The following is a 27769-nucleotide window of genomic DNA, read 5'->3' on the forward strand; positions in this document are numbered from 1 at the left end:
ACAGTTTTTATAAATCATAAAGCCTTTATTTCTAATATGTCTGTGGTCTTATTTTACACAACAAGTTTTTCCAGAGAGATACGGTGGAAATGGGATGGGGCTGGGGTAGAAATCTACCATCTTTTCTCTCTGAATTTTCCTCCTTTCTTCATTAGATTTATCCAAGTTTGGCATAGTGGAAATTCCTTCTAGAATCTGGCAGGTTGCTAAGTAATATTACTAGTTTCCAGCCCTGTTAAAATGTTTTTTGTATGTGTTCCCGCATAGTATTTCAAGGAGGCCTAAGAGGAGAATGAATCAGGGATTGCTAGCTTTCCACCAACATAGCTTGGAAGTTCCTTTAACTCTTTCACAGAGATAGAGAGTCCCTCTGTACCTCTTTTTATGCTGTTCCCACCTTCCTGTTTTTCTTGATCTGGCAATTTCCTACTTATTTTCCAAGACTCAGCTCACCTGTCTATCCTCTCCATAGGAAGACTTTCCTGAACTCCTAGGCTGCATGTCTTACAGTGTACTCTGTTTCAATCTGTTTTCACACCTGTTACACTGAGTGCTAGATTATGGGGAAACACCATTATTCATCTTCAATCTTTATCCCATGGCAAATTGCCTCTGGAAACTCTAGTAGATGTCTTATAAGGGTGACTTTTGTTCAGGGAGGAGAACACCCCCATTAAATTACAGAGGGATTTGAATATCCAGCATTGGAATATGGGACGGGATGACAGAGTGCTGTAGTATTCCCTTATTTTTAATTCTGATTATACATTATTGTTTTGTATTTAAAAAGTAAGAACATCTACTTATGTATAGGTTAACCTAGACAGGACTTTATTAAAATGCTCTCTTTAAAAAAAAATTAGGTACAGAAATGACTTCTTGAAAATCCGTTCCTTTTATTGATTTTATTAATGTTGCATAGAAATATAAAGTTTCACACACCATACTTTTACTAACAAATGTAAATAACAAATTGCTTTTGAACAATTAAAATAACCAAATATTGATGATTTTTCAATAAAGTATATTTTGAAATAATTTTGAAGCCATGAAAGACTAAAATTCGCTTTATGCTAAAATAAATCATATTCTCTCATAATGTAATTATTTATTTTTCTTAAAAAAGGAACCACCCAATAAGAGTTTAATTCACTAGGAAATTTTCAGCATTTCTCAATGCAATAGAGTGTTTCTACTATACTTCCTGGCATCATTCCTTTCCTTAGCACTTATCTTCACACTGGAAGAGGTGAACCAGGTGATTATGCCCCCTGTGGGGGCTGGTTCTGCCTCTGAACAGTGACTTGGCATGACAATTAGGTTCAAAATTACCTACATTTACCCTAAAGATTTCTTCAGAGCTGTCAGTCTTCCTGAAACTTCCTAAAACTACCCTAGCAAATACTTTTTCCTTTCTGCAAATACTGTTACTCAAACCACTGTATTTACCCCATTCCAAGCTTTCCATTCTCTGTTAACAATTTCTCAGGTGCTCATGAAGTTTTAAAGGACAAGACTCCTCTCAGAAGCACATACTACTCAGAAGCTCAAAGCAAATTAGGTTAGTTTACAATCCTTGCTACAGGCCAGTAAATGAGGATTGAGTAAGTAATTTTCCTCATTTGAAAAGGAGAAAACAAGTACAAAAAGAGATTGAGTGATTTTTTAACAATCCTCTACATTTATACTTGTACTTTAAGGATTAAAATGTAGCATATAGTCTGATGCTCAAAACCAACTCTTTTTGAGAACAGACATCATTTTACAAACAAAGACACTGAGTCTCAGAGATTTGAGTCACTGTCTAAGGTAGTACAAATAGCAATCTATATTATTAGAACTTGAACTCAGGCTGGCTGTAGTGGCTCAGGCCTATAATCCCAGTGCTTTGGGAAGCCAAGGCAGGATTCAAAAGCAGCCTGGCCAATATAGCAAAAATCTGTCTCTACAAAGTATATTTTAAAAAATAGCCAGGTATGGTGGCACAACCTTCTAGTCCCAGCTACTTGGGAGGCTGGGGCAGGAGGATCACTTGAGCTCAGGAGGCTGAGGCTGTAGTAAGCAATGATCATTCCACTGGACTCCAGCATGGGTGACCGTGAGACCCCTGTCTCTAAAAATAATAGAACTTGAACTCAAGTCCTTTGATTCCCAGCACACAGAGCCGTTCCTTGCTACATCACAGTGCCTCTTGCTAACTTGAACATGGTGAGGAGCAGTGCAGCAGTCTGTATACCACCAACCAAAACTTGACTCAGTGGATGCTATGTAGATGCATGAAAGTCTGAGTAAAATGAATCCTATTGTCTTGAAAGAGGAATCCATGTATCATTTTCAATGTTGTCCTAGATAATCCTGATGTGCTTGATAAATAACAGCTGGTATGTGAATAACCATACAATTGCCATAATTATAAACAGAATTACAAATGATAATAGACTGGGGACAAACTACTAAGCAGTATGTTGAATATTAAAATGGTACATATGGGAATCTATATTATTCAACCTTCCAAAATGCATATTAAAGAACAATCTTGGTTAAAATATCAATACAAAATGATTTTAAGATTCTGATTTCTTAAAATAAATTTTCCAATTTTATTGTTTAAAAATATAAAAAATGATTTATTATATCGGCCAGGTGCGGTGGCTCACGCCTGTAATCCCAGCACTTTGGGAGGCCAAGATGGGTGGATCAGGAGGTCAGGAGATCGAGACCATCCTGGCTAACACGGTGAAACCCAGTCTCTACTAAAAATACAAAAAATTAGCTGGGCATGGTGGCAGGCACCTGTAGTCCCAGCTACTCGGGAGGCTGAGGCAGGAGAATAGCGTGAACCCAGGAGGCGGAGCTTGCAGTGAGCTGAGATTGCACCACTGCACTCCAGCCGGGGTGACAGAGTGAGACTCCCTCTCAAAAAAAAAAAAAAAAAAAAAGATTTCTTATATCATAAATTTTTTTCACTATAAAAGTTGAGTTTTCTCTTGGAAAACCAACAACTTGCTAGTAGCTTCCTTTTAAGCACATTTTGGTTATTAGAAGGCCTTCACTGCAGGAGTAATCTTGCGGAAGAATTTATGACCTTGGGAATTTGTATTTTCAAAAATATAACCTGGAGGAGAGGGGTAACTTGCTTTGCAAATTTCCTGTATTTTTGGTGTGTACTCTATAGAGTACATGGTCACATCATCAAATGGAACAGAACTCTTAAAAGCAATATTTAAAGGTTTGCAACTCTCTGTTGGAATCAATTTGTGTGGCACATAGTGAGATCTGAAAGTGCTCAAACCATCAAATTTTCCAGATGGGTTGGGAATCTGCTGCTTCTTAATAACTCCTTGACGACAATTTTCCCATGCTGGAAAATCTTCCTTCATGGTGCTTTTTCCTTGGAAAGGAAAATTGTTACTTCTTCTATGAGAAACTGGCCTGATGGGAAGTATACGGTTGGCCTGATACGGAACATAGTCAAGATGGCTTGTGCTGTTTAATAGCATGCTACCTGTAGGTGGCACATACTCTGGCACTTTCTTGACCTCAGGTGGTGGGATTTCCCATGGTTGAAAACATTCACGGAATTCAGTGCTTCCTTCAAACCGAGCATTCTGGGTTACTCTGGTGTGTACAGGTTTGCAGATTTTTGCAGTTTCACCAATAAGACCCTGAAAGTCATACCGGTGAGTTGTGAGATCCTCAAAGCGTTGCTCAGTTGGTTTGTAAACTTCTTTTGGCCTTTCAAACTTGAGTTCAAGCTGATGAGGTATATAATCAAGGCGATGACTTGTAATGCCATTAAAAGGGGCTGTAGAACGTTTGACCACAGAGGAGGGTTTAAAGCTTTGCCCACTTTGCCTAGGCTTTATCTCCTGAGGAACAAAGTCATCCTGAAATGTAGTTGAATTTCCAAATTTCACAGTAGGGAGTTGATAAGTTTGTTCTGGCTTATAAAGTTCACTTTTATGAAGGTCCCAAGCTCTATAATCATCTTGAAAATTAAAACAAAGCAAAAACATTTTTAAATGCTGAAGGAAACCATCTTCTAAAAATCATAACTGATTTCTCTCATTGCCAAACATCTTTCCATTTCCTTTAGAAATCTAAACAATAGTATCAGAATACAGTTTCTCTGATTCCTTTCAGATTTATTCTTTTTCTTCATTTCCACCTTCCTCTACCCATCTCCTCACTTTAATACATATAACTTTCCACTTTCAGATTCATCTGATTACATAACAAAGGAAAGGCACATCTGAACCTGATTGCTGATAGTTCTTGAAAGCCAAAAGGACTGTGTTGTAGGTGAGGACAGAGTTTAGGAGATTATGGTTGAATTCCTAGGAAGTGGTTGGGATTTTAAGTACAACTCACAAAATGCTAAGGTATGTCTAAAATCCAGGGCTTGAAATAAAATCAAGTGCCCTCATGTGTGGGCAAAAGTAATACAGATATTACTCCTTGCTTTGGAGAGAATCATCAAAGGAGAGAAAGTTTTAATTCTGGTATACTCTAGGAAGCTACAGAAAGAACTCCTTGGGTAAAGATACAGGGTAACATGTGCTATCCCAGAAAGATCTCTTGGCTTCAACTTTCCCTCATGAAAAGGACTTTAAGGCATTGCCAAAAGATAGAGGGCCATCTAGAGGCCATAGGCCTTAACTGAATGCCCTCAAAGGTGTTTGAAATTGTAGAATTTGAAGTGACCGTCAGAGCAAAGATCTAGGGTTTGGAAGTTAAATAACCTTAAGCCTACTTCCTGCAGTTTACCTAGACTGTGGAGCATTTTGGGTCACTCTGGTGTCTACAGAGTGATGAGTTGTAATACCATTACAAGTTGGTAATGGTACACTTCACTAAAACTGAAATGTTTATATTTCAACTAAGGATTATTTGTGTTTTCTATTTCTACATGAGGAAGATAGTAAGCTAGGGAATACCAAAGAATTGACTTCACCCCAAAATATGTATTTCTAAATACTAAAAATTAATTTACAAAAGATAGAAATTTATTATGCAAGATAACATACTAAAATCTGGATTAAAGTCTATGCAATATTTACAGGAAAGGTCAAACCTTGAAAACTTATTATGTGGATATCTTTGAAGAGATAAAATGCTTATCCATTTCTGCCCAAATGGCCGAGTTTTGGACTAAATGATCAAATTACTGATGTTTGGATGAGAGAGGGCACCTGACTCAAAAATAGGTGACCTTTAGGCTAGCAGAGACCTTGAAGACAAACTGACAGAAAAGATGAGCTAGATCAAGCATTCTTATTCTTGTAAACCTAAAATTGAAAATGAGTGAGATAGAAATGGGAGAATTGAAAAGGATGCCAGGAGGTAGAGCTGAAGAGCCATGGAAAGCTGAAGTTACATTCAAAACAGACCTGTAAAGAAACAGAAAAGGTAACTAGGCAGCGGCGGCCAGTTAGTAAAGTGGCAATCAGAGCAGATGAGTGAAGGCAAGTGAAGGTGCTGTGAGAGAAATCGTGTAGCTCATTGCGGAGATGAAGGGAAAAGTTCTTCCTTCAAGCTCCCTGGGCACCTGATAGTTTTCCATTTTCAGTTCACATGAAGCTTTACTGGAGTCTTTTTTTCTCGAGGTACCATGAGGGAATCTCTCTTCTTTGCAAACTAAAGTATAAAAGTATAACACTATTTTTCACTAAAAGGATTCACAGATGTTATTGAAGGTTTATAGTTTCCACACAATCATATAAGGAGAATTCTTGCTGTCAAATAAGAGAAAAAAGATTTTCATTACAAGAGAGTTAACAGAAGAGAATATTTCTCTCTCACCAAACCAGCTTTGGTTTTCAAAATGGAAGCAAGAATTTGGACACTGAGAGATGGATGTAATAGCGTACAATAGTATGAATGTAAGTTCTAGATAATTGCAGAACATTTATCTTCTCCCTATAAATATACTTATGCTCATATGCCTGGAATATTTCTCTGTTCTGGAATATTTATTGATAACATTCTAGCAATACCTTTAAAACATCATAATCTTTATCATTTGTTTTTAGTCTTTTATTATACTTATGGAAAAAAACAAGAAAACAAACAATGCTGTCCACATCTAACAATATAGTCTGGTTATGCGGCAGCTCCACTATTACCCTTGTTAGACATTTCCTCAGCTCACTTTTTAGTGAGCTAAAATCTATTTAGAAAGTTTATTCTCTTCTGAACAGTTTTAAGTCCAAGAATTGCCTGCATGCACTTGCACACTATTTGTATACACAGCACCAACCCCACTTTAATATAGTGAGCTATTCTAGGTTCTTCTTTGAGGACAAAAGTCTTGAGTTGCTTATGCTAGTACTTTTTCCTGGTACTTGGGACTGCTCCCTGTGGTGTTTTATGGTACCAACGAATTGGAAACTACTTTTAGAAAGTCAGAGGACATCATCCTGGGTCTCAGCTTTTTCAATCTACATATCACCACTCTACTCCCAGGTTTTAATACTACCTGTATGCTGGCGACTCCCAAACTTGAATCTCTACTTCAGACCTCCCTTCAAACACCAAACCACATATTTATCTGCCTACTAGACATCTTTATTTGGATGTCCCTCAGATAAATGAAAACTTAGCATGCCCCAGTTGATTATCTCACTCAGACTCACGTTCTGCAGAAAATAACATTATCAACAAAATTTCTATTATGAATTTGGCATCAGGCTAAGGTTCTGTTTAATTAATTGACTTTCTCTACCTCATTTCCTTCTCTCCTTTTCAAGTAGTTTTCAAATACTGTTGATATTACCTTCTAAATATTAATTTCTTCCTTCTTGAAGCAAACATGGAATGAATGGCAACCAGATAAAATTGTCGCAAATTAGAAAAAGAAAAAAGAAGAGGCCACAATGTAAAATAAACATCTGTAAGGTTTGTAGTGCTATTCTCTTTCATTCTTGATATTTGTAATTGGTGTATTCTCTCTTTTGGTTCATTAACTTATTATCTTTTAAAAGAACCAATTTTTGGTTTCATTTTTTATCTCTATTGTTTTTTTGTTTTCAAATTAATTGATTGCTGCTGTTATCCTTGTATATTTCCTTCTACTTTGCTTTGGATTTAATTTGCTGTTATTTTTCTAGTTTCATACAATAAAGGTTAAGGCTATTAAGACTTTCTTTTCTAATATGAACCTTAAATGCTGTAAATTTTCCTCAAAGCATTGCTTTAGAGGCATCTCTCAGATTTTGATATACTATATTTTCATTTTCATTAAATTCAAAATATTTTCTAATTTTTTACTTTTGCTTAAAACAATGTGTTATTTAGAAATTTGCTGTTTAATTTCCAAATATTTGGTGATTTTTCCACTTTTTTTCTATTATTGATGTCTAATTCAATTCTGTCATGATCAAAAACACACATTGCATGATTTCAATTCTTTTATATTTGTTAAGGTTTGTTTTATGACTCCAGATATAGTTTATCTGAATGAACGTTTCATGTGCACTTGAAAAGAATGTGTATCCTGTTATCGTTGGCAGAAGTGCTCAATTTGGACAACATTGTTGATAGTGTTGTTCAGGTCTTTATATCCTTATCCTTTCCTATGTTCTAATAGATTACTTAAAGACAGTGAAGTCTCCAACTACAAATGCATATTTTTACATTTCTTATGTTAGTACTGTAAGTTTTTGCTTTGAGTATTTGAAGATCAAGTGTTAAGGGCATACACATTTAGAAACTTGTGTTTGGAAAATGGAAGGTGAGTGTGTGGTGGTTTCTCTGTCTTGTCCCTGTCCAGCTTCAGTCTTAGGCAGGCCCTATGCCCCTGTGTCACAGAAGCAGGGCTCTCTCAGTGCACCTGCCCCTTCACTTGATGTAGTAGGTCTCTAATTGTTGGTCCTGAGACAGTTTCCTGTTCTTTCTTCATGTTCAAGGTTTAGTTTTATTTTGCTTCTTGTTGTTGTTTTTCCTTTATCTTTCATCAAGTTGCAATACATCTTCACCTATTCATTGGGGCTGTCAGAGTGATGCCTCTCCTGCAGTGGATTAATGCTTTCGTTCTGTAGGTTAAAGGCATTCAAATGGAGCTTCCTGCTTTTTTTCTTTTGCAACAACAACAATTATTCTCTCCATGCCTGCACTACGAAGTAAACTTTCTGTGGTCTCCAACCTCTTTTCCAATCTTTCTGATGATCACACAGTGAACATCCATAGGGAAGTGTCTATGAGTGGTTTTGAACTCCCCCTTTAGCGTCTGACGTTCTCAGAGCTTCTATACTCTCACAGTAGCTCACACTCAAGTCTTTAGCAATTAGTTAAAGATGTAAATGAATTATTTTATCCACTTGTGTAACAGCTAGTCTCATTCTATGCCCTGCTTTGGGTGAAACAGTGCTTGCCTCCTGTCTCAACTGGGTGGAAGTTGTTTTTCCTTAATGTCAGGCTAATTGGTTAACCTGTGATCTCAGCTTTCTAAAGGATTCATACACATTTATGATTTTGTAGATTATCTGGCTTTTTCTTATTGTTATGTTGGGGTCATAATCTTTCCGACTTTCTGCATCCCACACAGAATCTGAAAATGCTGGATTTCTGTATGGTGAGGTTTAAAATTACACCTTCAATTCTACAAATTCAATTTGCTTTATAGATATAGGGTTATTTTTACTTTTTATTTCTTCTTGGGTTACTTTTGGTGAATTGTATTTTTCAAAAAATTTATCAATTTTATGTAAGTTGTAAATTACTGGCATATTTTTAAGAATATATCTTTTTAATGTGTGAAAAATCAATCTTTGAATTTTAATCACAATATTTTGTTCATTTACACTTAATATAACGATCCAGCTGGGCTTAAGTTGACTGTATTGCTATTTGCTTTTGATTTTTCCCTTCTTTGTTCCCATGCCCCTTATTTCCTGCCTTCTTTTGTATTAATAAATGGAATTTTTATTATTCCACTTTACTATTAGAATTTTATCTTTCTATGTTTTAAAAATAAAAATGAATTTTTGACTGGTTATGAGATTTTTCTGGCTCAAACTTAAATGGATATTTTTACCACTTCTAGAATGGAATAACCTGTAAGCAATTTAATTCTATTTAACTCCTCTTGCCTTTTGTACTACTGTTCTAACATATTTTACTTTTAAATTTGTGTGAAAACATAATATAGTAATTTTGACTTTAAGTTGTCAAATTCTTTTATTTTTACCCACATTATTTACCCTTTCTGTGTGCTTCATTTCTTCCTGCATTTCATGCTTCTATCTGGAATAAGTTTCCTTTTAACTGAACAATTTCAATACTTTTTGTAGTAGGTATCTCACTTTTTCTTTTTTTGTCTGAAAACATTTTTACTTTGCTTTAATTTTTCAAGGCTATTTTTACTAGATATACAATTCTCAGATTTTCTGGCTTCAAAATTCTAGATCTTTCTTGCACCTTTAGCACTTTTAAAGTGTCATTTCATTATCATTTAACTTCCATAGTTTCTGTTGAAAAGTCACATATCATTCTGTTTAAAAGTCAGATATAACTTTTTCTTTTTGTAGATAATGTATAGTTTTTCACTTGCTACTTTTAAAACTTTATCTTTACTTGGTTTTCCCAAGTTTGACAATAGTTGTCTAGGGTGGCTTCCTATGTGTTTGTTTTGGAGTTTGCCGAGCTTCTTGAATCTGTGAGCTGATTCTTTCATCAGTTTTGGAAAAGTCTTGACCATTATCTCTTCAAATATTTCCTGGTTCTTCATAGGCCTCATAACATTTTACTATATGCTGGATGTTGTGTATAAGAGAATCATAAAAACTAAAATCAATGTTATTTCAACAGGAGACAATTTGCTCTTTCCTATGTTAGAATACAGGGCAGATCACCTCATTCTTACCAGACTCTGAGCTAGATCAGTCTCAATGGCATCTTTAGTTAGACATAGTCTTACTCTAGTTTCAAATGTCTCAAGAACAAGATTGAGGTGTGTCTGTAGTAAGGACCTCATCCTAGTGGAACTCTCTCTTAAGAATTTACTCCCAAATAAGACTGTGGGATATTCCTGTGGGATTTTTCTGGTCCAGCCTCTCAGCACACCATACCCCCTCCCCTACAAACATTCAATGAATGTCTCACATTGAAAACCAGCCATGTATCTGGGGCTCTTCTAGATTTCAATTAGTCCTACCAGCCCACATTCAAGTGTTCCACTGCTTTCTCTTTCCCCTACTAGAGTTTCTTTGCTTATGCCAAGCTCAATCCTCAGCATAGGCCTAGACTTGACAATTGTTCCCGGAGTAGTAAATGGCTGGCCATATCAACTCACTGAGGAAGGGCTCCTATCTCTCTGAAATTTTAGTTTTTTGCTTCTATAGCTGTCTGGCGCCCTTAAAAGAAGATTTTTTAAAATCTATACTTATGTCAAGCCCCTCAGCCTGGCAATCAAGGTTCTTCCCAAACTGATCTCAATCTACCTTTATAGAATTATACCCCAATCTCTCATCCCTGAAAACTTCTGTTCCTCACCATGTCTACTGAATAACTGTTTTATTTTTCTGGTTCTATGATTTTTTACTCATTTCATACCAGTTTTTAGAATATCCCTCCTCTTTCTATATATCAATACTTACTAATCTCTGATGCATTCCCAGCCTGGCCTGAAGTGATAACTTACCAACTATAAATCCTTAAGTGCTGCTTTTTCCACTAATTTTCCAGTGAATTATGTCTTCCCCTGATGATATCTCATATTTATTTATAGTATGGCAATTTCATTTTCCATGCTATTGTTTTTCTATATTCTCAATTATAAAGTTTCTTTTTATATAGTCCATATTTTATTTTTAAATGAAAATTGTATTTAAGATTTACATGGTGTTTTATATATACACACACAGTAAAATGATTACTAAAGTGAAAAACATATCCATCTCCTCACAGCAACCTTTGTGTGTGCATGTGTGTGCATGTGTGCGTGTGTGTGGTGTGACTACGTGTAATCTACCAGTATACAGTATGGTATTAACTAGAGTCATGATGCTGTACATTAGATCTCTAGATTTATTCATCCTATACAACTTCAACTTCATACCTCTTGACCAATATTTCCCCATTTCCCCCACTTCCCCGGCCCTGGTAATCATCATTCTATCCTGTGCTTCTATGTATTCAACTCTTTTAGATTTATACATCATTATTATGTATATTATTACATAATACATGATGGAATATATGTGTACTATATATATATTCAGACATACATTTACACATCACATTTATTCATTCATTGATTGATGCACATTTAGGTTGTTTCTTACCTAGGTTATTGTGAATAATGCTGCAATATATAAGAGTGCAGATATTTCTTCAAGATACTGATTTCATTTCCTTTGGGTATACACCAGAGGGGAAGTTGTTGGATTATATGAAAGTTCCATTTTTAATTTTTGAGAAAACGTCATATTGTTTTCCATATGGTTATACCAATTTACATTCCCACCAACAGTGTACAAGGATTCCTTTTTCTCCACATCCTCACTAACACTTGTAATCTTTTATCTTTTCTATAACAGACATCCTAACAAGCATGAGATAATATCTCACTGTGGTTTTGATTTGCATTTATCTGGTGATTGGTGATGTTGAGTACCTTTTCATATATCTATTGACCATTTGTATGTCTTCTTTGGAAAAATGTTTACTCCGGTACATTGGTCAATTTTTAATCCACTTTTTTTTTTCTTTTTGCTATTAAGTTGGGTAAATTCCTTATTTTTTTTGAATATTGACCCCTTATGTGATACATGGTCTGCTCATATTTTCTACCAATTTGTAAGTTGCATTTTTCTTTTGTTGATTGTTTGCTTGCTGTACAGACACTTTTTAATTGGTGTAATCCATTCATCTATTTTGGTTTTTGTTGCCTGTGTTTTCAGAGTCATATCCAAAAAACCACCGGCAAGGTCAAAGTCAAGGAAATTCCCCATGTTTTCTTCTAGGAATTTTATGGTTTCAGGTCTTGTATTTAAGTCTTCAATTCACTTTGAATTGGTTTTTGTGTATGGAATAAGAAAAGACTCCAATTTCATTCTTTCACATGTGGATATTCAGTTTTCCCAATACCATTTATTTCATTTATTTTAATTTCAGATTCAGGGATTATATGTGAAGTTTTGTTACTTGGGCATATTATGTGATGCTGAAGTTTAGCCTTCTAATGATTCCATCATCCAGTTAGTGAACACAGTACCCAACAGGTAGTTGTTCAACCTTTGCATCTTCCTCTCCCTCTCCCCTTTTGGAATCTCCAGTGTTTTTTGTTTCCATCTTTGTGTCCATGTATACCTAAAGTTTAGCTCCCACTTACAAATATGAACATGCAGTATTTGGTTTTCTGTTTCTGTGTTAAACTACTTAGAATAATGACCTCCAGTTGTATCCTTGTTCTTGCAAATTACACGATTTCATTTTATATGGCTGCGTGGTATTCCATGGTGTATATATACTGCATTTCCTTCATCTGATCCACCATTGATGGGCACCTGGGTTGATTCTGTGTCTTTGCTATTGTGAAAAGTGCGACAATGAAGGTACAAGTGCAGATAGAATGATTTATTTTCCTTTGGGTATATACCCAGTATTGGGATTGTTTGGCTGAATGCCATTCTAACTGGTATGAGATGGTATCTCACTGTGGCTTTCATCTGATTAGTGATGTTGAGAATTTTTTCATGTGTTTGTTGGCCACTTGTATGTTTTCTTTTGAGAAGTGTCTTTTCATGTCCTTTGCCCACCTTTTATTTTTTCTTGTTCATTATTTAACTTCCTTATAGATTCTGGATATAAGCCCTTTGTTGGATACACAGCTTGTGAATATTTTCTCCTACTATGAAGCTTGTTTGTTACTCTGTTGATAGTTTCTCTTCCTGTGCAGAAGCTCTTTAGTTTAATTAAGTCCCATTTTGTACATTTTCATTGCATTTGCTTTTGAGCACTTAAGATATAAATTCTTTGCCTACAGCAATGTCTAGAAGAGTATTTCCTAGGTTTTCTTTTAGGATTTTTATAGTTTGAGGTCTTACATTTGAGCTTTTAATCCATCTTGAGTTAATTTTTGTATATGGTGAGAAGCAGGCGTCCAGTTTCATCCTTCTGCATATGGTTAGCCAGTTTTTCCAGCATCATTTATGGATATAGGGAGTCCTTACCCCGTTGTTAGTTTTTGCCAGTTTTGTTGACAATCAGGTGGTCATAGGTGTCTGGATTAATTTCAGGGGTCTCCATTCTGTTCCATTGGTCTATGTGTCTATTTTTGTACCAGTACCATGCTGTTTTGGTTACTGTAGCTTTGTAGTATAGTTTGAAGCTGGGAGATGTAATGCCTCTGGCTTTATTCTTTGTGTTTAGGATTGCCTTGGCTACTCGGGCTCTTTTTGGGTTCTATATAAATTTTAGAACAGTTTTTCTCTAATTCTGTAAAAAAAAAGTGATATTGATAATTTGGTAGATTGCTTTGGGTAGTATGACATTTTAATGATATTAAACCTTCCTATCCATGATCACGGAATGCTTTTCCATTTGTGTAGTCTTCTTTCTCCTTGTAGAGATCTTTTGCCTCCTTGGTTAGATGCCCAGGTACTGTGAGTGTGTGTGGCTACTGTAAATGGGATTATGTTCTTGATTTGGTTCTCAGCTTGAATATTTATGGTGTATAGAAATGCTACTGATTTTTTGTGCATTGATTTTGTATCCTGAGACTTTGCTGAAGTGTTTATTAGGTCTAGGAGTCTTTTGGCAGGATCTTTAGGGTTTCTTAGGTACAAATTATACTGTCAGCCAAGAGAGATAATTTGACTTCCTCTTTTTCTATTTGGATGCCTTTTCTTTCTCTTGCTTGATTGCTTTGGCTAGCATTTCCAATACTATGTTGAATATGAGTGATAAGAGTGGGCATCCTTGTCTTGTTCCAGTTCTCAAAGGGAATGCTTCCAGTTTTTGGTCCATTCAGTATGATGTTGGCTGTGGGTTTCTCATAGATGGCTCTTATTATTTTGAGGTATGTTCCTTTAGTGCCTAGTTTGTTAAGAGTTTTTATCATGAAGGGATATTGTATTTTATCAAATGCTTTTTCTGCATCTATTGAGATGATAATATGATTTTTGTTTTTAATTCTATTTATGTGGTGAATCATATTTATTGATTTGCATATGTTGGACCATCCTTGCATCCCAGGAATAAAACCCACTTGACTGTGATGAATTAACTTTTTGATGTGCTGCTGGATTTGGTGTGCTAGTATTTTTTGAGGATTTTTTCATTTGTGTGTTCAATGTCATTTTCTTTTTTGTGTTTTTGTCAGATTTTGGTATCAGAACCATACTAGTTTCATAGAATGAGGCAGAGAGGAGTCCCTCTTCCTCAATTTTTTGGAATACTTTCAGTAGGATTGGTACCAGCTGTTCTTTGTATGTCTGGTAGAATTCAGCAGTGAATGAACACATTTGGTCCAGGGTTGGGTTTTTTTTTTTTTTTTTTTTTTTTTTCTTTTGGTTGGTAGGTTTCTTACTGCTGATTCAATTTCCTTACTCGTTACTGATCTGTTCAGGATTTCTGTTTATTCCTGATTCAATCTTGGGAATCTGTGTTTCCAGGAATTTATCCATTTCCTCTAGACTTTCTAGTTTGTGAACATAGAGATGTTCATAATATTCTCTGAGGACCTGTTGTGTTTCTGGGGGATCAGTTGTGATGTCACTTTTGATTGTGCTTATTTGGAGGTCTTTTTTTGTTAATCTGGCTAGTGGTCTATCAATCTTGTTTATCTTTTCAAAAAATGAACTTTTTGCTTCATTGATCCTTTGTATGGTTTGGGGGTCTCAATTTCATTCAGTTCTGCTCTGATTTTAATTATTTCTTCTGCTAGCTTTGGGTTTAGTTTGTTTTTATTTTGCTAGTACTTTTGGTTGCAAGGTTAGGTTGTTAATTTGAATATTTCTGTCTTTTTGATGTAGGCATTTAGCACTTGAAACTTTCCTCTTAACCTTGCTTTTGCCACATCCCAGTAGTTCTGGTACGTTGTGTCTCTATTTTCATTTATTTCAAATGCTTTTTTTTTTTTTTTTTTTTTTTTGAGATGGAGTCTTGCACTGTTTCCCAGGCTAGAGTGCAGTGGCGCAATCTTGGCTCACTGCAACCTCTGCCTCCCAGGTTCTAGTGATTCTCCTGCCTCAGTCTCCCAAGTAGCTGGGATTACAGGCACCCGACACCATGCCCAACTACTTTTCTGTATTTTTAGTAGATATGCGGTTTCACCATGTTGGCCAGGCTGGTCTCGAACTCCTGACCTTGTGATTTGCCAACTCTGGCCTCCCAAAGTGCTGAGATTACAGGCATGAGCCAGCGTGCCTGGCCTCAAATACTTTTTAAATTTCTGCCTTAATTTCATTGTTTACCCAAAAGTCAGTTAGGAGCAAGTTGTTTAGTTTCCATGTATTTGTGTGGTTTTTCTTCTTTTTTTTTTTTTTAATTCTCCCCTTCCTTCTTTTTTTTTAATTTTACTTTAAGTTCTAGGGTACATGTGCACAATGTGCAGGTTTGTTACATATATATACATGTGCCATGTTGGTGTGCTGCACCCATTAATTCATCATTTACATTAGGTATATCTCCCAATGCTATCCCTCCCCCCACCCCCTCCCCACTATAGGACGTGGTGTGTGATGCTCCCCTTCCTGTGTCCAAGGGATTTCATTGTTCAATTCTCACCTATGAGTGAGAACATGCGGTGTTTGGTTTTCTTTTCTTGTGATAGTTTGCTGAGAATGATGGTTTCCAGCTGCATCCATGTCCCTACAAAGGACACGAACTCATCCTTTTTTACGGCTGCATAGTATTCCATGGTGTATATGTGCCACATTTTCTTAATCCAGTCTGTCACTGATGGACATTTGGGTTGATTCCAAGTCTTTGCTATTGTGAATAGTGCCACAATAAACATATGTGTGCATGTGTCTTTATAGCAGCATGACTTATAATCCTTTGGGTATATCCCCAATAATGGGATGGCTGGGTCGAATGGTATTTCTAGTTCTAGATCCTTGAGGAATCGTCACACAGTTTTCCACAATGGTTGAATTAGTTTACAGTCCCACCAACAGTGTAAAAGTGTTCCTATTTCTCCACATCCTCTCCAGCACCTGTTGTTTCCTGATTTTTTAATGATTGTCATTCTAACTGGTGTGAGATGGTATCTCATTGTGGTTTTGATTTGTATTTCTCTGATGGCAAATGATGATGAGCATTTTTCATGTGTCTGTTGGCTGTATGAATGTCTTCTTTTGAGAAGTGTCTATTCATATCCTTTGCCCACTTTTTGATGGGGTTGTTTTTTTCTTGTAAATTTGATTGAGTTCTTTATAGGTTCTGGATATTAGCCCTTTGTCAGATGAGTAGATTGCAAAAATTTTCTCCCATTCTGTAGGTTGCCTGTTCACTCTGATGGTAGTTTCTTTTGCTGTGCAGAAGCTCTTTAGTTTAATTAGATTCCATTTGTCAATTTTGGCTTTTGTTGCTGTTGCTTTTGGTGTTTTAGACATGAAGTCCTTGTCCATGCCTATGTCCTGAATGGTATTACCTAGGTTTTCTTCTAGGGTTTTTATGGTTTTAAGTCTAACATTTAAGTCTCTAATCCATCTTGAATTAATTTTCATATAAGGAGTAAGGAAAGGATCCAGTTTCAGCTTTCTACTTATGGCTAGCCAGTTTTCCCAGAACCATTTATTAAATAGGGAATCCTTTCCCCATTTCTTGTTTCTCTCAGATTTGTCAAAGATCAGATGGCTGTAGATGTGTGGTATTATTTCTGAGGACTCTGTTCTGTTCCATTGGTCTATATCTCTGTTTTGGTACCAGTACCATGCTGTTTTGGTTACTGTAGCCTTGTAGTATAGTTTGAAGTCAGGTAGCGTGATGCCTCCAGCTTTGTTCTTTTGGCTTAGGATTGTCTTGGCAATGCGGAGTCGTTTTTGGTTTCATATGAACTTTAAAGCAGTTTTTTCCAATTCTGTGAAGAAAGTCATTGGTAGCTTAATGGGGATGGCATTGAATCTATAAATAACCTTGGGCAGTATGGCCATTTTCACAATATTGATTCTTCCTATCCATGAGCATGGTATGTTCTTCCATTTGTTTGTGTCCTCTTTTATTTTCTGAGCAGTGGTTTGTAGTTCTCCTTGAAGAGGTCCATTACATCCCTTGTAAGTTGGATTCCTAGGTATTTTATTCTCTTTGAAGCTATTGTGAATCGGAGTTCATTCATAATTTGGCTCTCTGTTTGTCTGTTACTGGTGTATAAGAATGCTTGTGATTTTTGCACATTGATTTTGTATCCTGAGACTTTGCTGAAGTTGCTTATCAGCTTAAGGAGATTTTGGGCTGAGACAATGGGGTTTTAGATTTCCTCTTGGTACTGATTTCTATTTTTATTCTACTGTGGTCTGAGAAGATGCTTTGTATTATTTCAATGTTTTTCAACTTATTGAGACTTGCTTTATGACTGAGAATGTGGTCAAACTTAGGGTATGTTCCATGTGCAAATGAGAAGAATGTATATTCTGGGATTGTTAGGTGGAGTATTCTGTAGATGTCTATTAGGTCCAATTGGTCAAGTGTTGAATTTAAATCCAGAATTTCTCAGTTTTCTGTTTTGATGATCTGTCTAATGCTGTCAGTAGGGTGTTGAAGTCTCTTCCTGTTTTTGTGTGACTGTCAAAGTCTTTTCTTAGGTAGAAACATTTGTTTTTTAAATCTGAGTGCATATATAATACATTCAGGATAGTTAGGTGTTCTCATTGAATTCCACTCTTTATTATTATAATTAATGCCCTTCTTTGCCCCTTTCTACTGTTGTTGGTTTAAAGTCAATTTTATCTGATACAAAAACAACAACTCCTGTTTTTTTTTGTTTTCTATTTGTGTGGTAGATCTTTCTCCATCTTCTACTTTGAGCCTATGGGTGTCACTGCATGTGAAATGGTCTCTCAAAGATAGCAGAAGGATGGGTGTTTTTTGTTTTGTTTTGTTTTGTTTTGTTTTAACCCAGTTTGCCACTCTGGGTCTTTTAAGTAGAGCATTTAGGCCATTTACATTCAAGATTAATATTGATATGTGGGGGCTGGGCATGGTGGCTCACGCCTGTAATCCCAGCACTTTGGGAGGCTGAGGCGGGCAGATCACCTGAAGTCAGGAGTTCAAGACCAGCCTGACCACTATGGTAAAACTGTGTCTCTACTAAAAATACAAAAATTAGCTAGGCATGGTGGCGGGTGCCTGTAGTCCCAGCTACTCGGGAGGCTGAGCCAGGAGAATTGCTTGAACCTGGGAGGCAGAGGTTGCAGTTAGCTGAGATCGTGCCACTGCACTCCAGCTTGGGTGACAGACCAAGACTCCATCTCAACAATCTATTTATCTATCTATGTAGATATACATATGTGGGGTTTTGTCTCTGTCATACATAGTGTTAGCTAGTTGCTTTGTAATCTCAATTGTGTAGCTGCTTCATAGGGTCTGTGGCCCATGTGCATGCAAGCCAACACCATTTATTGAAAAGACTATTGCTTCTCCACTGTGTATTCTTGGCACCCTTGTCAAAAATTAGCTGGCTGGAATATGCTTGGGCTTATTCTGGGTTTTCTATTCTGTTTCATTGATCTATACGTCTATTTTTATGCCAGTACTATGTATTATTTTGGTTACTATAGTTTTGTAATATAATTTGAAATCACGAAGTGTGATGCCTGAAACTTGCCCTTCTTTCTCAAGATTGCTTTGGCTAATCAGGGTCTTTTGTGACTCCACATGAATTTTAGAATCATTTTTTCTATTTCTGTGAAAAATGCCATTGGAAATTTGATAGAGATTTCATTGATTCTATTGATTGCTTTGGATCATATGAACATTTCAACAATATCAATTCTTCCAATCCATGAACACAGGATATCTTTCCATTTACTTACGTCTTCTTCAATGTCTTTCATCAATGTTTTATAGTTTTTAATGTATGGATCTTTTACCTCCTTGGCTATCAATCATAAAGTTTCTAAATGACAACAAATATGCAACAATCCAGATCTCTGTATTCCCTACAATGTCTAGCATAGAGCAGGGTAATCTCTATAACATGTTTATCAAATCAAATAATGACCTATTTTATGATCTACATTTTAATATAAACAAATTTCTAAGTTGAGACTGCTGGGGGAAAAAACATTTTTGTTGAGGAGTCACCAGTTTCATAATGCCACACCTCCAGAATCTAAATGTTATCCTGTTTACCATTTTGCATGATCTTTTTTTTTTTTTTTCTCATATCCCATTTCTTCCTTGCCTCCTGTCTAACTCTGAGAGGACAGTGAGAGTATCTTCCCATTGTGACTTCTCCTCAGCTGCAGAATTGTCCTTAAATAGGTTATCTACAAAACCTGCAGTACAATCATACAGAGTGTGGAAGTACAGCCTTGGCCCTTAGTATTTTTGCTGTCTCATGCCTGAAAACCTGAAATACAAAATATCATCTTTGCTGACTAAGAAAGTTCAGTAGAGAGAATACCAGAGGAACTCAAAATTCCTTATCCTTGAACTATAATCATAGGAGCAGAAGAATGAGAATCTACAGGAAACCCAAGTCATGGAAAGCTACTAGTGTTGGTGTAAGTGTGTGTGTGCGTTGTGTATACGTGTTCCCAGCATCAGGGGACATCAGTATTACTGATATATTTCTTATGGATCTTGTAGAAAAAAAAGAAAATCTTACTATGGTTGTATAAAAGACCAAATATAGTGGCTCACGCCTGTAATCCCAACACTTCGGGAGGCCAAGGAGGGCAGATCATGAGGTCAGGAGTTCGAGACCAGCCTGACCAACATGGTGAAACCACATCTCTATTAAAACACAAAAATTAGCTGGGTGTGGTAGTGTGCACCTGTAATCCCAGCTACTCAGGAGGCTGAGGCAGGAGAATCAGTTGAACCCGGGAGGCAGAGGTTGCAGTGAGCCGAGATCGTGCCACTGCACTCCAGCCTGGGTGACAGAGTGAGACTCTGTCTCAAAAATAAAAATAAAAAAAAACAAAGACCAAATATAAATCATTTTCATCAATTATGCTTTATGTCAAATTCTGCACAGTACATTTTCTCCTATGCATATCTATATATCAGCAATTACTATATGCTACATTTAATTATAATATACTTCTTCACCATTCACATAGTCTTCACAATTTGTTCTTTGTGTAGCATGTTATGTGCTCAAAGATTTAAAAAACAGAAAGAACGTTTTTGACCTCCCCAATGAGTGGGCTGATATATGAAAGTATACTGATATTCTGCATTTTACTTACCCGTTGAATGGGTAGGCATGAAATTTAAAGAAAAAGTATGCATTTAGCTATTACCTAAAGTATAAATCATTACTTTGATTATTGAGGGTATCATCCTTACAAAAGTGTTTTATATTAGGACCTACCTATTCAGCTATTTTACATAACCAATGGAAATAATGTAATCCTATACATGTAATTACATTATTGATAAAAGATACAAAAATAATATCTACTATCAAAAATTAAAATTAAAATAGGCCCAAAATAGCCTAATTTTATGCCAGGTGTGGTGGCTCACACCTGTAATCCCAGTACTTTGGGAGGCCAAGGCTCCCTTGAGGTCAGGATCACTTGAGATCAGGAGTTTGAGACCAGTCTGGCCAACATGGTGAAACCCCATCTCTACTAAAAGTACAAAAATTAGTGGCCGGGTGCGGTGGCTCATGCCTGTAATCCCAACACTTTGGGAGGCTGAGGCGGATGGATCACAAGGTCAAGAGTTCGAGACCAGCCTGACCAACATGGTGAAACCCCATCCCTACTAAAAATACAAAAATTAGCCGGGTGTGGTGGTGTGCACCTGTAATCCCATCTACTCAGGAGGCTGAGGTAGGACAATCACTTGAACCGGGAGGCGGAGGTTGCAGTGAGCCAAGATTGAGCCATTGCACTCCAGCCTAGGCAAGAGAGTGAGACTCCGTCTAAAAAAAAAAAAAAAAAAAAAAATTAGCCAGGTGTGGTGGCGGGTGCCTGTAATCCCAACTACTCAGGAGGCTGAGGCAGGAGGATTGCTTGAACCCAGGAGACAGAGGTTGCAGTGAGCCAAGATTGTGCCACTGCATTCTAGCCTGGGCAACAGAGACTCCATCTCAAAAAAAAAAAAAAAATAGCCTGTTTAATAAACAAAGACCCCATTCCTCAAAAGTAGCCTGTTTAAAAACAAAGACCCCGTTCCAGGTTTTGGGGCCAGGTGTGGTGGCTCATGCCTTTGATCCCAGCACATTGGGAGGCTTTGGGAGGCTGAGGTGGGTGGATCACTTGAGGTCAGGAGTTGGTGACCAGCCTGGCCAACATGGTGAAACTCCATCTCAACTAAAAATACAAAAAAAAAAAATAGCTGGGCGTGGTGGCATGCACCTGTAATCCCAACTACTTGGCAGGCTGAGGTGGGAGAATCACTTTAACCTGGGAGGCGAGGTTGCAGTGAGCCAAGATCCCGCCATTGCACTCCAGCCTGGGCAACAGAGCGAGACTCTGTCTCAATAATAACAACAAAAACACGTTTTTGGAAAGAAAAACACACATGGCCCAACTCCTATGCCTCTAAGTCAGTTGCCTGTAAAGAGAAAGTATTCTCACCCTTCCACCATCTCAGAATTCTTAGAGGAGCAGGACCCCTTATGTGGCAGTCTAGCACTATCTATCATGGGGTACATAAGCCTACCTAATTCTGAGGTTCAGTATTAGGAATCGCCTGCTTACAGATGAAAGCTTCATTCTCTATTTTGTCCTTTATCAGTGTAAAAGTAACATTGTGCTTCCCCATCTGGTAACTCTTTTGCTTTATAGGTTGGTTCAGGACTTGAATGGAGAAAAGCATTGCTATTTATTTGACCTCAAAGATCCCAATACTCTCGGTAGAATTTCAACTCTTTCTAGGATGGGAAGAAAAGAACAATGCCAACTAAATGTGACATGAAGTGACAAACGTTAACATAATGCTTGTTTAATGGCATCCCTTGTTTTTCATGTTTTGAAACAGAGAGAACTAACAAAGTAGATGACTTTGGATGGGAATGTGGGTCTTTTACTTTTCAATCAGACAAATGGTCTATTTTCTTTTGTTACTATACAATACTATTTTGCCAAAGAGAGAAATGTTCTTTCCTGAGCCATGGGGGCTAAGTTTGGCAGCACACCAAAATTATAATTTGATATTAGATGTTAAAGCTGGAAGTAAGTTTTAGTTTTTTGGCTCCTTCATTTATGAAATGGCAAGTTACCTTTATAAGTCGGGACCATGTCCACCTTTCCTTTTTTAACTTGTTGTCTCTCCAAAGGCCGGACTATTGCCACAGGCTGCACTTTGTACGAATTAAAATCCTGTTTGTAGGTAGTACCAAGATCAATCTTCTCTTGTTTTGGTTTATATTCTTCTGGCACATGGCGAGGCTGTTTAACTATTTCATAAGGACGATAATCCGACCTGAAATATATAAATTTGAAACACAGCCTCACAAGTTCTTTTATTTCTAATTATTTCAATGAAATATGGAAAATGTCAAGGCTTTTTTCCTTGAAAAGTCTGAGAAGATATTAAAATGGTAATAGATGATAAACTACTTGAAAGAAGTAACTGAATTTCTTATAAAGTCCTATCCAGTGACTAAATATCTTGAGAAAAGTAAATATATCAAAAATTCTAGTTTTTAAAATATCATTACTTTTTAATTAATGTCAGTTAATTGGGTTTTCAGTAAATAATATCCTCAAGTAATTGATTTTTTTTTTCTAACCTGGGAGGAAATTTCAGGTAAAATTTACTAAACCTGAAAAGTTTAAAAAATATATTCCCCCTGAGTCCACTTTGTCAAAGTCCTTATTCATCCTACTTAGAGTCTCCAGCAAACTATTTTGGCATACTTTCTTCTTTTTGAATTCATGCTGTTTTCTCGCTTATTGTTAGATGATTAGTAACTCTGGTCTTTAGACATAAATCACATTCAGATTATGGATATAAGTGTTCCTCATCTTTGGATCTCCCAGATGGTAATGCATCTGGGATGGTAATGCAGCCAACCTGGGCACTATATAACATTACGTGACAGAGGTAGTACTGCAGACACTGAGGTAAAAACTGAGGAATGGAGAAGAACACAAACTTAGACTGATCAGACCGCCTACGTCCATTTACTAGCTGCAGGACCTTGGATAATTTCATTAATCTGTTTATGCCCCAGTTTCTTTATATTTCATAGGGCACAATAATATCTTCTATCTCACATAGTTGTTTTTAAGGATATACACACACACTTTTAAACTGCTTGGTACACAGTAAGATCAATATGGTAGCCACTACTGTTACTACCCCAAGACTTCATAGATTGCTTTTTTCTTCTGGACTCTATTGGCACATGACTCATTTTGTGATTAAACTATCTTGTATTAATCAATATTTGCTGCGTATGTCTGTAAGTTCCCCGAAGAAACCCGAAACCCTCACTGAATTCTTCTTCTATTCACAACATAACTTCTTAGACTAATTAACTGTTTTCTCACCCACTCCAATCCATTTCAATCTGGTTTCCAGCATTGCCACTTCCCTAATATAGCTCTAAGGTTCACCATGTCTTCCATGTGATTAAATTCATTGAACATTTTTAGTCCTCATCTTACTTGACCTCTACAACAGTAATTGACATTATTGTCCACACTGTCTGTTTCTAGGAAACTTTCTCTTCCTGACTTCCTGATTATTTCTTGCCAGTCTCCTATGCAACTTCATCTACCTTTACTCGGTCATTAAATACATGTTAGCATTCCTCAAGACTTAGACCTACCTACACATACTTCTTTTCATCCACTGTTCACTCCTGAGGATAACTCTTCTACTCCCACAGCTTCGATTACTACCTAGATTGAAAAAACCCTCAAATTTACATCTCAGCTTAGACCTCTTCTCTGAGCTCCATACCAGTATCTACGATGGTCTCTTGGATATTCAGTGGCAACTGAAAACTTAATATGTCACAAATCAACTCGCTATTTCCCCTCAATAAATGTGGTCCTTTTTGCTTGTTCTCTATTTAAGCGAATGCTATTACCATCGTTTCAGACGCATAGTCAGAAATTTAGGACTCACCCTTTATACCTTACTACTCTCCCCTATCTAGTCCATCATCAACTACTGTCAATTTTGCCTCATAAATATCTCTCAAATCTAATCACTTTTTTCCACATCTGCCACTACCATAATATGCAGAGTTTTTACAATGGCTCATTTGAATCACTTTAATAGCTTCCTAAACTCATTTATCCACATCTACTCTAGTTCTTCCTCCAATCTTTTCTCCACACGGCACCTGAAGTAATGCTTTCCCAAGTAAATCTGATCAGGTCATTCTTGCTCTCATCTCCCTGGCCTCTTCCTTAACTCCCTTCCTCCCTACTCTACCCTCCACCAAAAAAAACACAAAAAAAAAAAAACAAAAAAAAAAAAACAAAATAGAAAAGAAACCTTCATGACGTATTACTATAAGGACATAGACAACACTGAACATGGCTTAAAGGCTCTGCCTGGCCTCCTTCACTAGCCTCAACTGTCACTGTGCTTCCTCTTGCTTTCTCTGCTCCAGCTGGCCTTCTTTGATAATTTTCTCCTTTCCATGCTCCTTCCTGCTACATGCTACTCTCTCTCTCTCTGCTTGGAATGCATTTCCTTCCCCCTGTTAATTCAGCTAATTTAACATCCTTCAGGTTTTGACTCATTTTTCTTATTCCCTGATAAAGTCAAACTCTTATTCTGGCTGTCAAGATACCTGTGCCTTTCCTTCATAGATTTCATCATTGTTGTAATTTTAGACTTATTTTGAGTAATGTTTTTGATTGCCATCTCTAATAGGTTGCAACATCTGTCAGCACAGAGATCATGACTGCTTTTGGTCACCACTATATCCCAGGTGTCTAGTATAGTGCTTGATGCTTAATAAATGCTTAATAATTTTTTATTTAATGAATGAAGAGTAGTAGAAATCACATACCTCTGCTTCTCAAGACATGTGAGTTGTTCTTCGCTCTTCCTAAATACAAGCTAGAGGGGAATAGGCTAAAATGCAGTCAGGAAGTGAGAGAATCAGGAAGGGAAAAGCAAAGCAAAAGCTTAGAACTCTCAGTTTCTCTGGTTAGACTAGTTAAGTGTTAGAAAGTATGCCTCCAAACCCAAAGCCGCTTTCTATGGAGTAGTAGTAGAGGGTGAATGCAGTCTTATTCATCTGATATATCCTAAAACATTTGATGTGTCTAGAATCCTACTCCTTCAGGGCAGGCTTCCTGCCAACTCTGGCAGTCATCTAAGTGAGCTACAACAGGACTGCTATAAGGGATCCAAAATCTTGTACAAGTTCAGACACCTCTTTACACAGTCACTCCCTGTACTATGCAAATGTACAGAATGCTTCTTTGTTTGTAGAGATAAATCCACTTTCTACTGCATAGTCACCACAGTCAACATGAGGGAGTCAAGCAAGAGTTTCAAGCTCCTAGATTATGACTCTTAGAAATACTGCTAGTTTCCCAGTGAAAATAGAAAGAAAAGATCCAATGTCTTAGTAAGTGAAGAGATGACAATTTAAGAAATGAATAAATTTATTTTTATTGGCATTTTGGACTTTGGGACTTTCTTTTTTATAAAAAAAAAACTATTAAGGCTTACTTGAATTAAGTCAATAGGGGAAATCCAGAATTGAAAAGCAACTGCCTTTTAAAAGAAAGATATGGCAGGTTAAATTTTCTCAATTTCTACACTTAGAACTGGTTAAAAGCACAATCTCTGTTCAATACATACAAATATTGTAAAATTTATTTAAAATCTCTAATATGAACCACTAAAGCATCAAGAAATAAATATTAATAAATTAAAGTGAAGAAAAAGAGCCATTCCCATTCAATCAGTCTCAACCAGTTGTTCAATTTCTTCATCTCACTTATTATAATCCATAATTATCTTAGTTATTTATCTGATATTTTCTTATCTGGACTTTCCCACAGCACTATAAACAACAGTAAAGCAAAGACCGTCTCTGTTTTATGTTCCATGTCATCCTCAGTGAGCAGTCCAGTTCCTGACCTACTGCACTGAATCAGTGGCAACAGAATCACTAGCAATGCTGGTTAAAAATGTAGTTTCCTGAGACCCACTCTATTATCTACTGGCTCTTTTAGATGGAGATCTGGAATCTGCAATTGTAACACTTCTAGATGGCACTACTGCATACCAAAATCTGAGGACTAAGTAAAATCTTCCATCTGTGGAAGAGCCATACACCTACACAAGTAACTAGAGTCACCAAAGTATTATTACTGCAAGGAATGCCTGAAATGTTAAAAATAGACATATTAGACTAAAAGTTTGAAAGTCTCCACCTTTGCTATATAAGAATGAGCTGCATCTGAAATGAAATGAAAATGGCTAACATCAAAATCTAAAGCTATTACAGAGCATTTTAAAAACTCTAAATTATAGAAATATGATGTCTGAGTTCCTTGAAAGCAGGAACTTCAACTTGTAAAAGGAAAATAAATCTTGGGGCCCCGAAATCACTAAGCTAAGAGGAAAAGTGAAGCTGGGAACTGCTTAGGACAAACCTGTCTCCCATTGTATTCATAGTCACCCCTCTGCTCACTGAGATAAATGCATATCTGATTGCTTCCTTTGGAGAAGCTCATCAGAAGCTCAAAAGAATGCAACCATTTGTCTCTTATCTACCTATGACCTGCAAGCTCACTCCCAGTTTCGAATTTGTCCTGCCCTTCCGGAACGAACCAATATTAATCTAACGTATATGTTGATTGACGTGTGTCTCCCTAAAACGTATAAAACCAAACTGTGTTCTGACCACCTTGGGCACATATTATTGGGACCTCCTGAGGCTGTGTCACCAGCATGCGCCCTCAACCTTGGCAAAATAAACTTCCTAAATTAACTGAGACCTATCTCAGATATTTGGGGTTCACAAACTTATTGACATTTTTATACTTAACACCAGGATTGTACCTTGAATATAGTACATACATTAACAGTTTAAATAAAATAATGAGTAAATATACTTAATCCACCTAACTGACAAAAATTTGAGAAATCAAAAAAGGTAAGTTCAAGTGAAAAGTACAGATTTAAGAGGATTTTTTTTCATCACTCACTGAACAAATATTGGGTACCTACTATGTGCTAGTAGGCATTGTATTAGTTTTCTAAAAATAGAATGCTGAGACAACAATAGACTTATTTCCTGCTTTCACGAAACACTGAAACCAACCTAATGATAAATAACAGGAAGGTGCTTTGGGAGCTTACATAGAAGAATTTTACCTAATCTGAAAACTGGGTGAAGTGTCAGAGAAGGCTTATTCAAGTGATAATTTAGTTGAGATCTGCAGATTGAATGAGCATTAGCTAAGAGAGGGAAGGAAAATTGCAGGTAGGGAAAATAGTATCTTGGAAGACCCTGAGACAAGGAAACCTGGCACTTTTCAAATAAATAAAAAATGGCCCATGGGATGGAGCATAAAAGAGTAAAAAGGATACTACAGTGAAAATGAATTACAGAATTAAGTAGTGAGCAAACCATGCCTCTACATGGTTTTGGTAAGGATTCTGGTTTGTGTTAAACACAATGGGAAAGTTTAAGAGTATTTTAAGCAGAAAAGTG

At 36.7% G+C, this 27769-nt stretch overlaps 1 protein-coding gene across 5 annotated transcripts in view; it reads right to left on the reverse strand.

The window, feature by feature from the left end:
• Positions 1 to 882: 882 nt before the first annotated feature.
• LOC105497464 (stabilizer of axonemal microtubules 2) overlaps positions 883 to 27769 on the reverse strand; it is a 45427-nt gene continuing 18540 nt past the window's right edge. For 3 of the 5 annotated variants that reach the window (XM_011768563.3, XM_071100801.1, XM_071100802.1), the window contains 2 exons: positions 22346 to 22548; positions 884 to 3988 (listed from right to left, as the gene is read on the reverse strand). In XM_011768563.3, coding sequence (XP_011766865.2) covers positions 3039 to 3988; positions 22346 to 22548 — 1153 coding nt within the window. In that variant the 3' untranslated portion in view covers positions 884 to 3038. Of the gene's footprint in view, positions 3989 to 22345; positions 22549 to 27769 lie in introns of all 5 variants that reach the window. The other 2 variants (XM_071100799.1, XM_071100800.1) reach the window with 1 other exon arrangement.

The sequence above is a fragment of the Macaca nemestrina genome, chromosome 7 (genome assembly GCF_043159975.1).
Source record: "Macaca nemestrina isolate mMacNem1 chromosome 7, mMacNem.hap1, whole genome shotgun sequence".
Classification (NCBI taxonomy): Eukaryota; Metazoa; Chordata; class Mammalia; order Primates; family Cercopithecidae; genus Macaca; species Macaca nemestrina.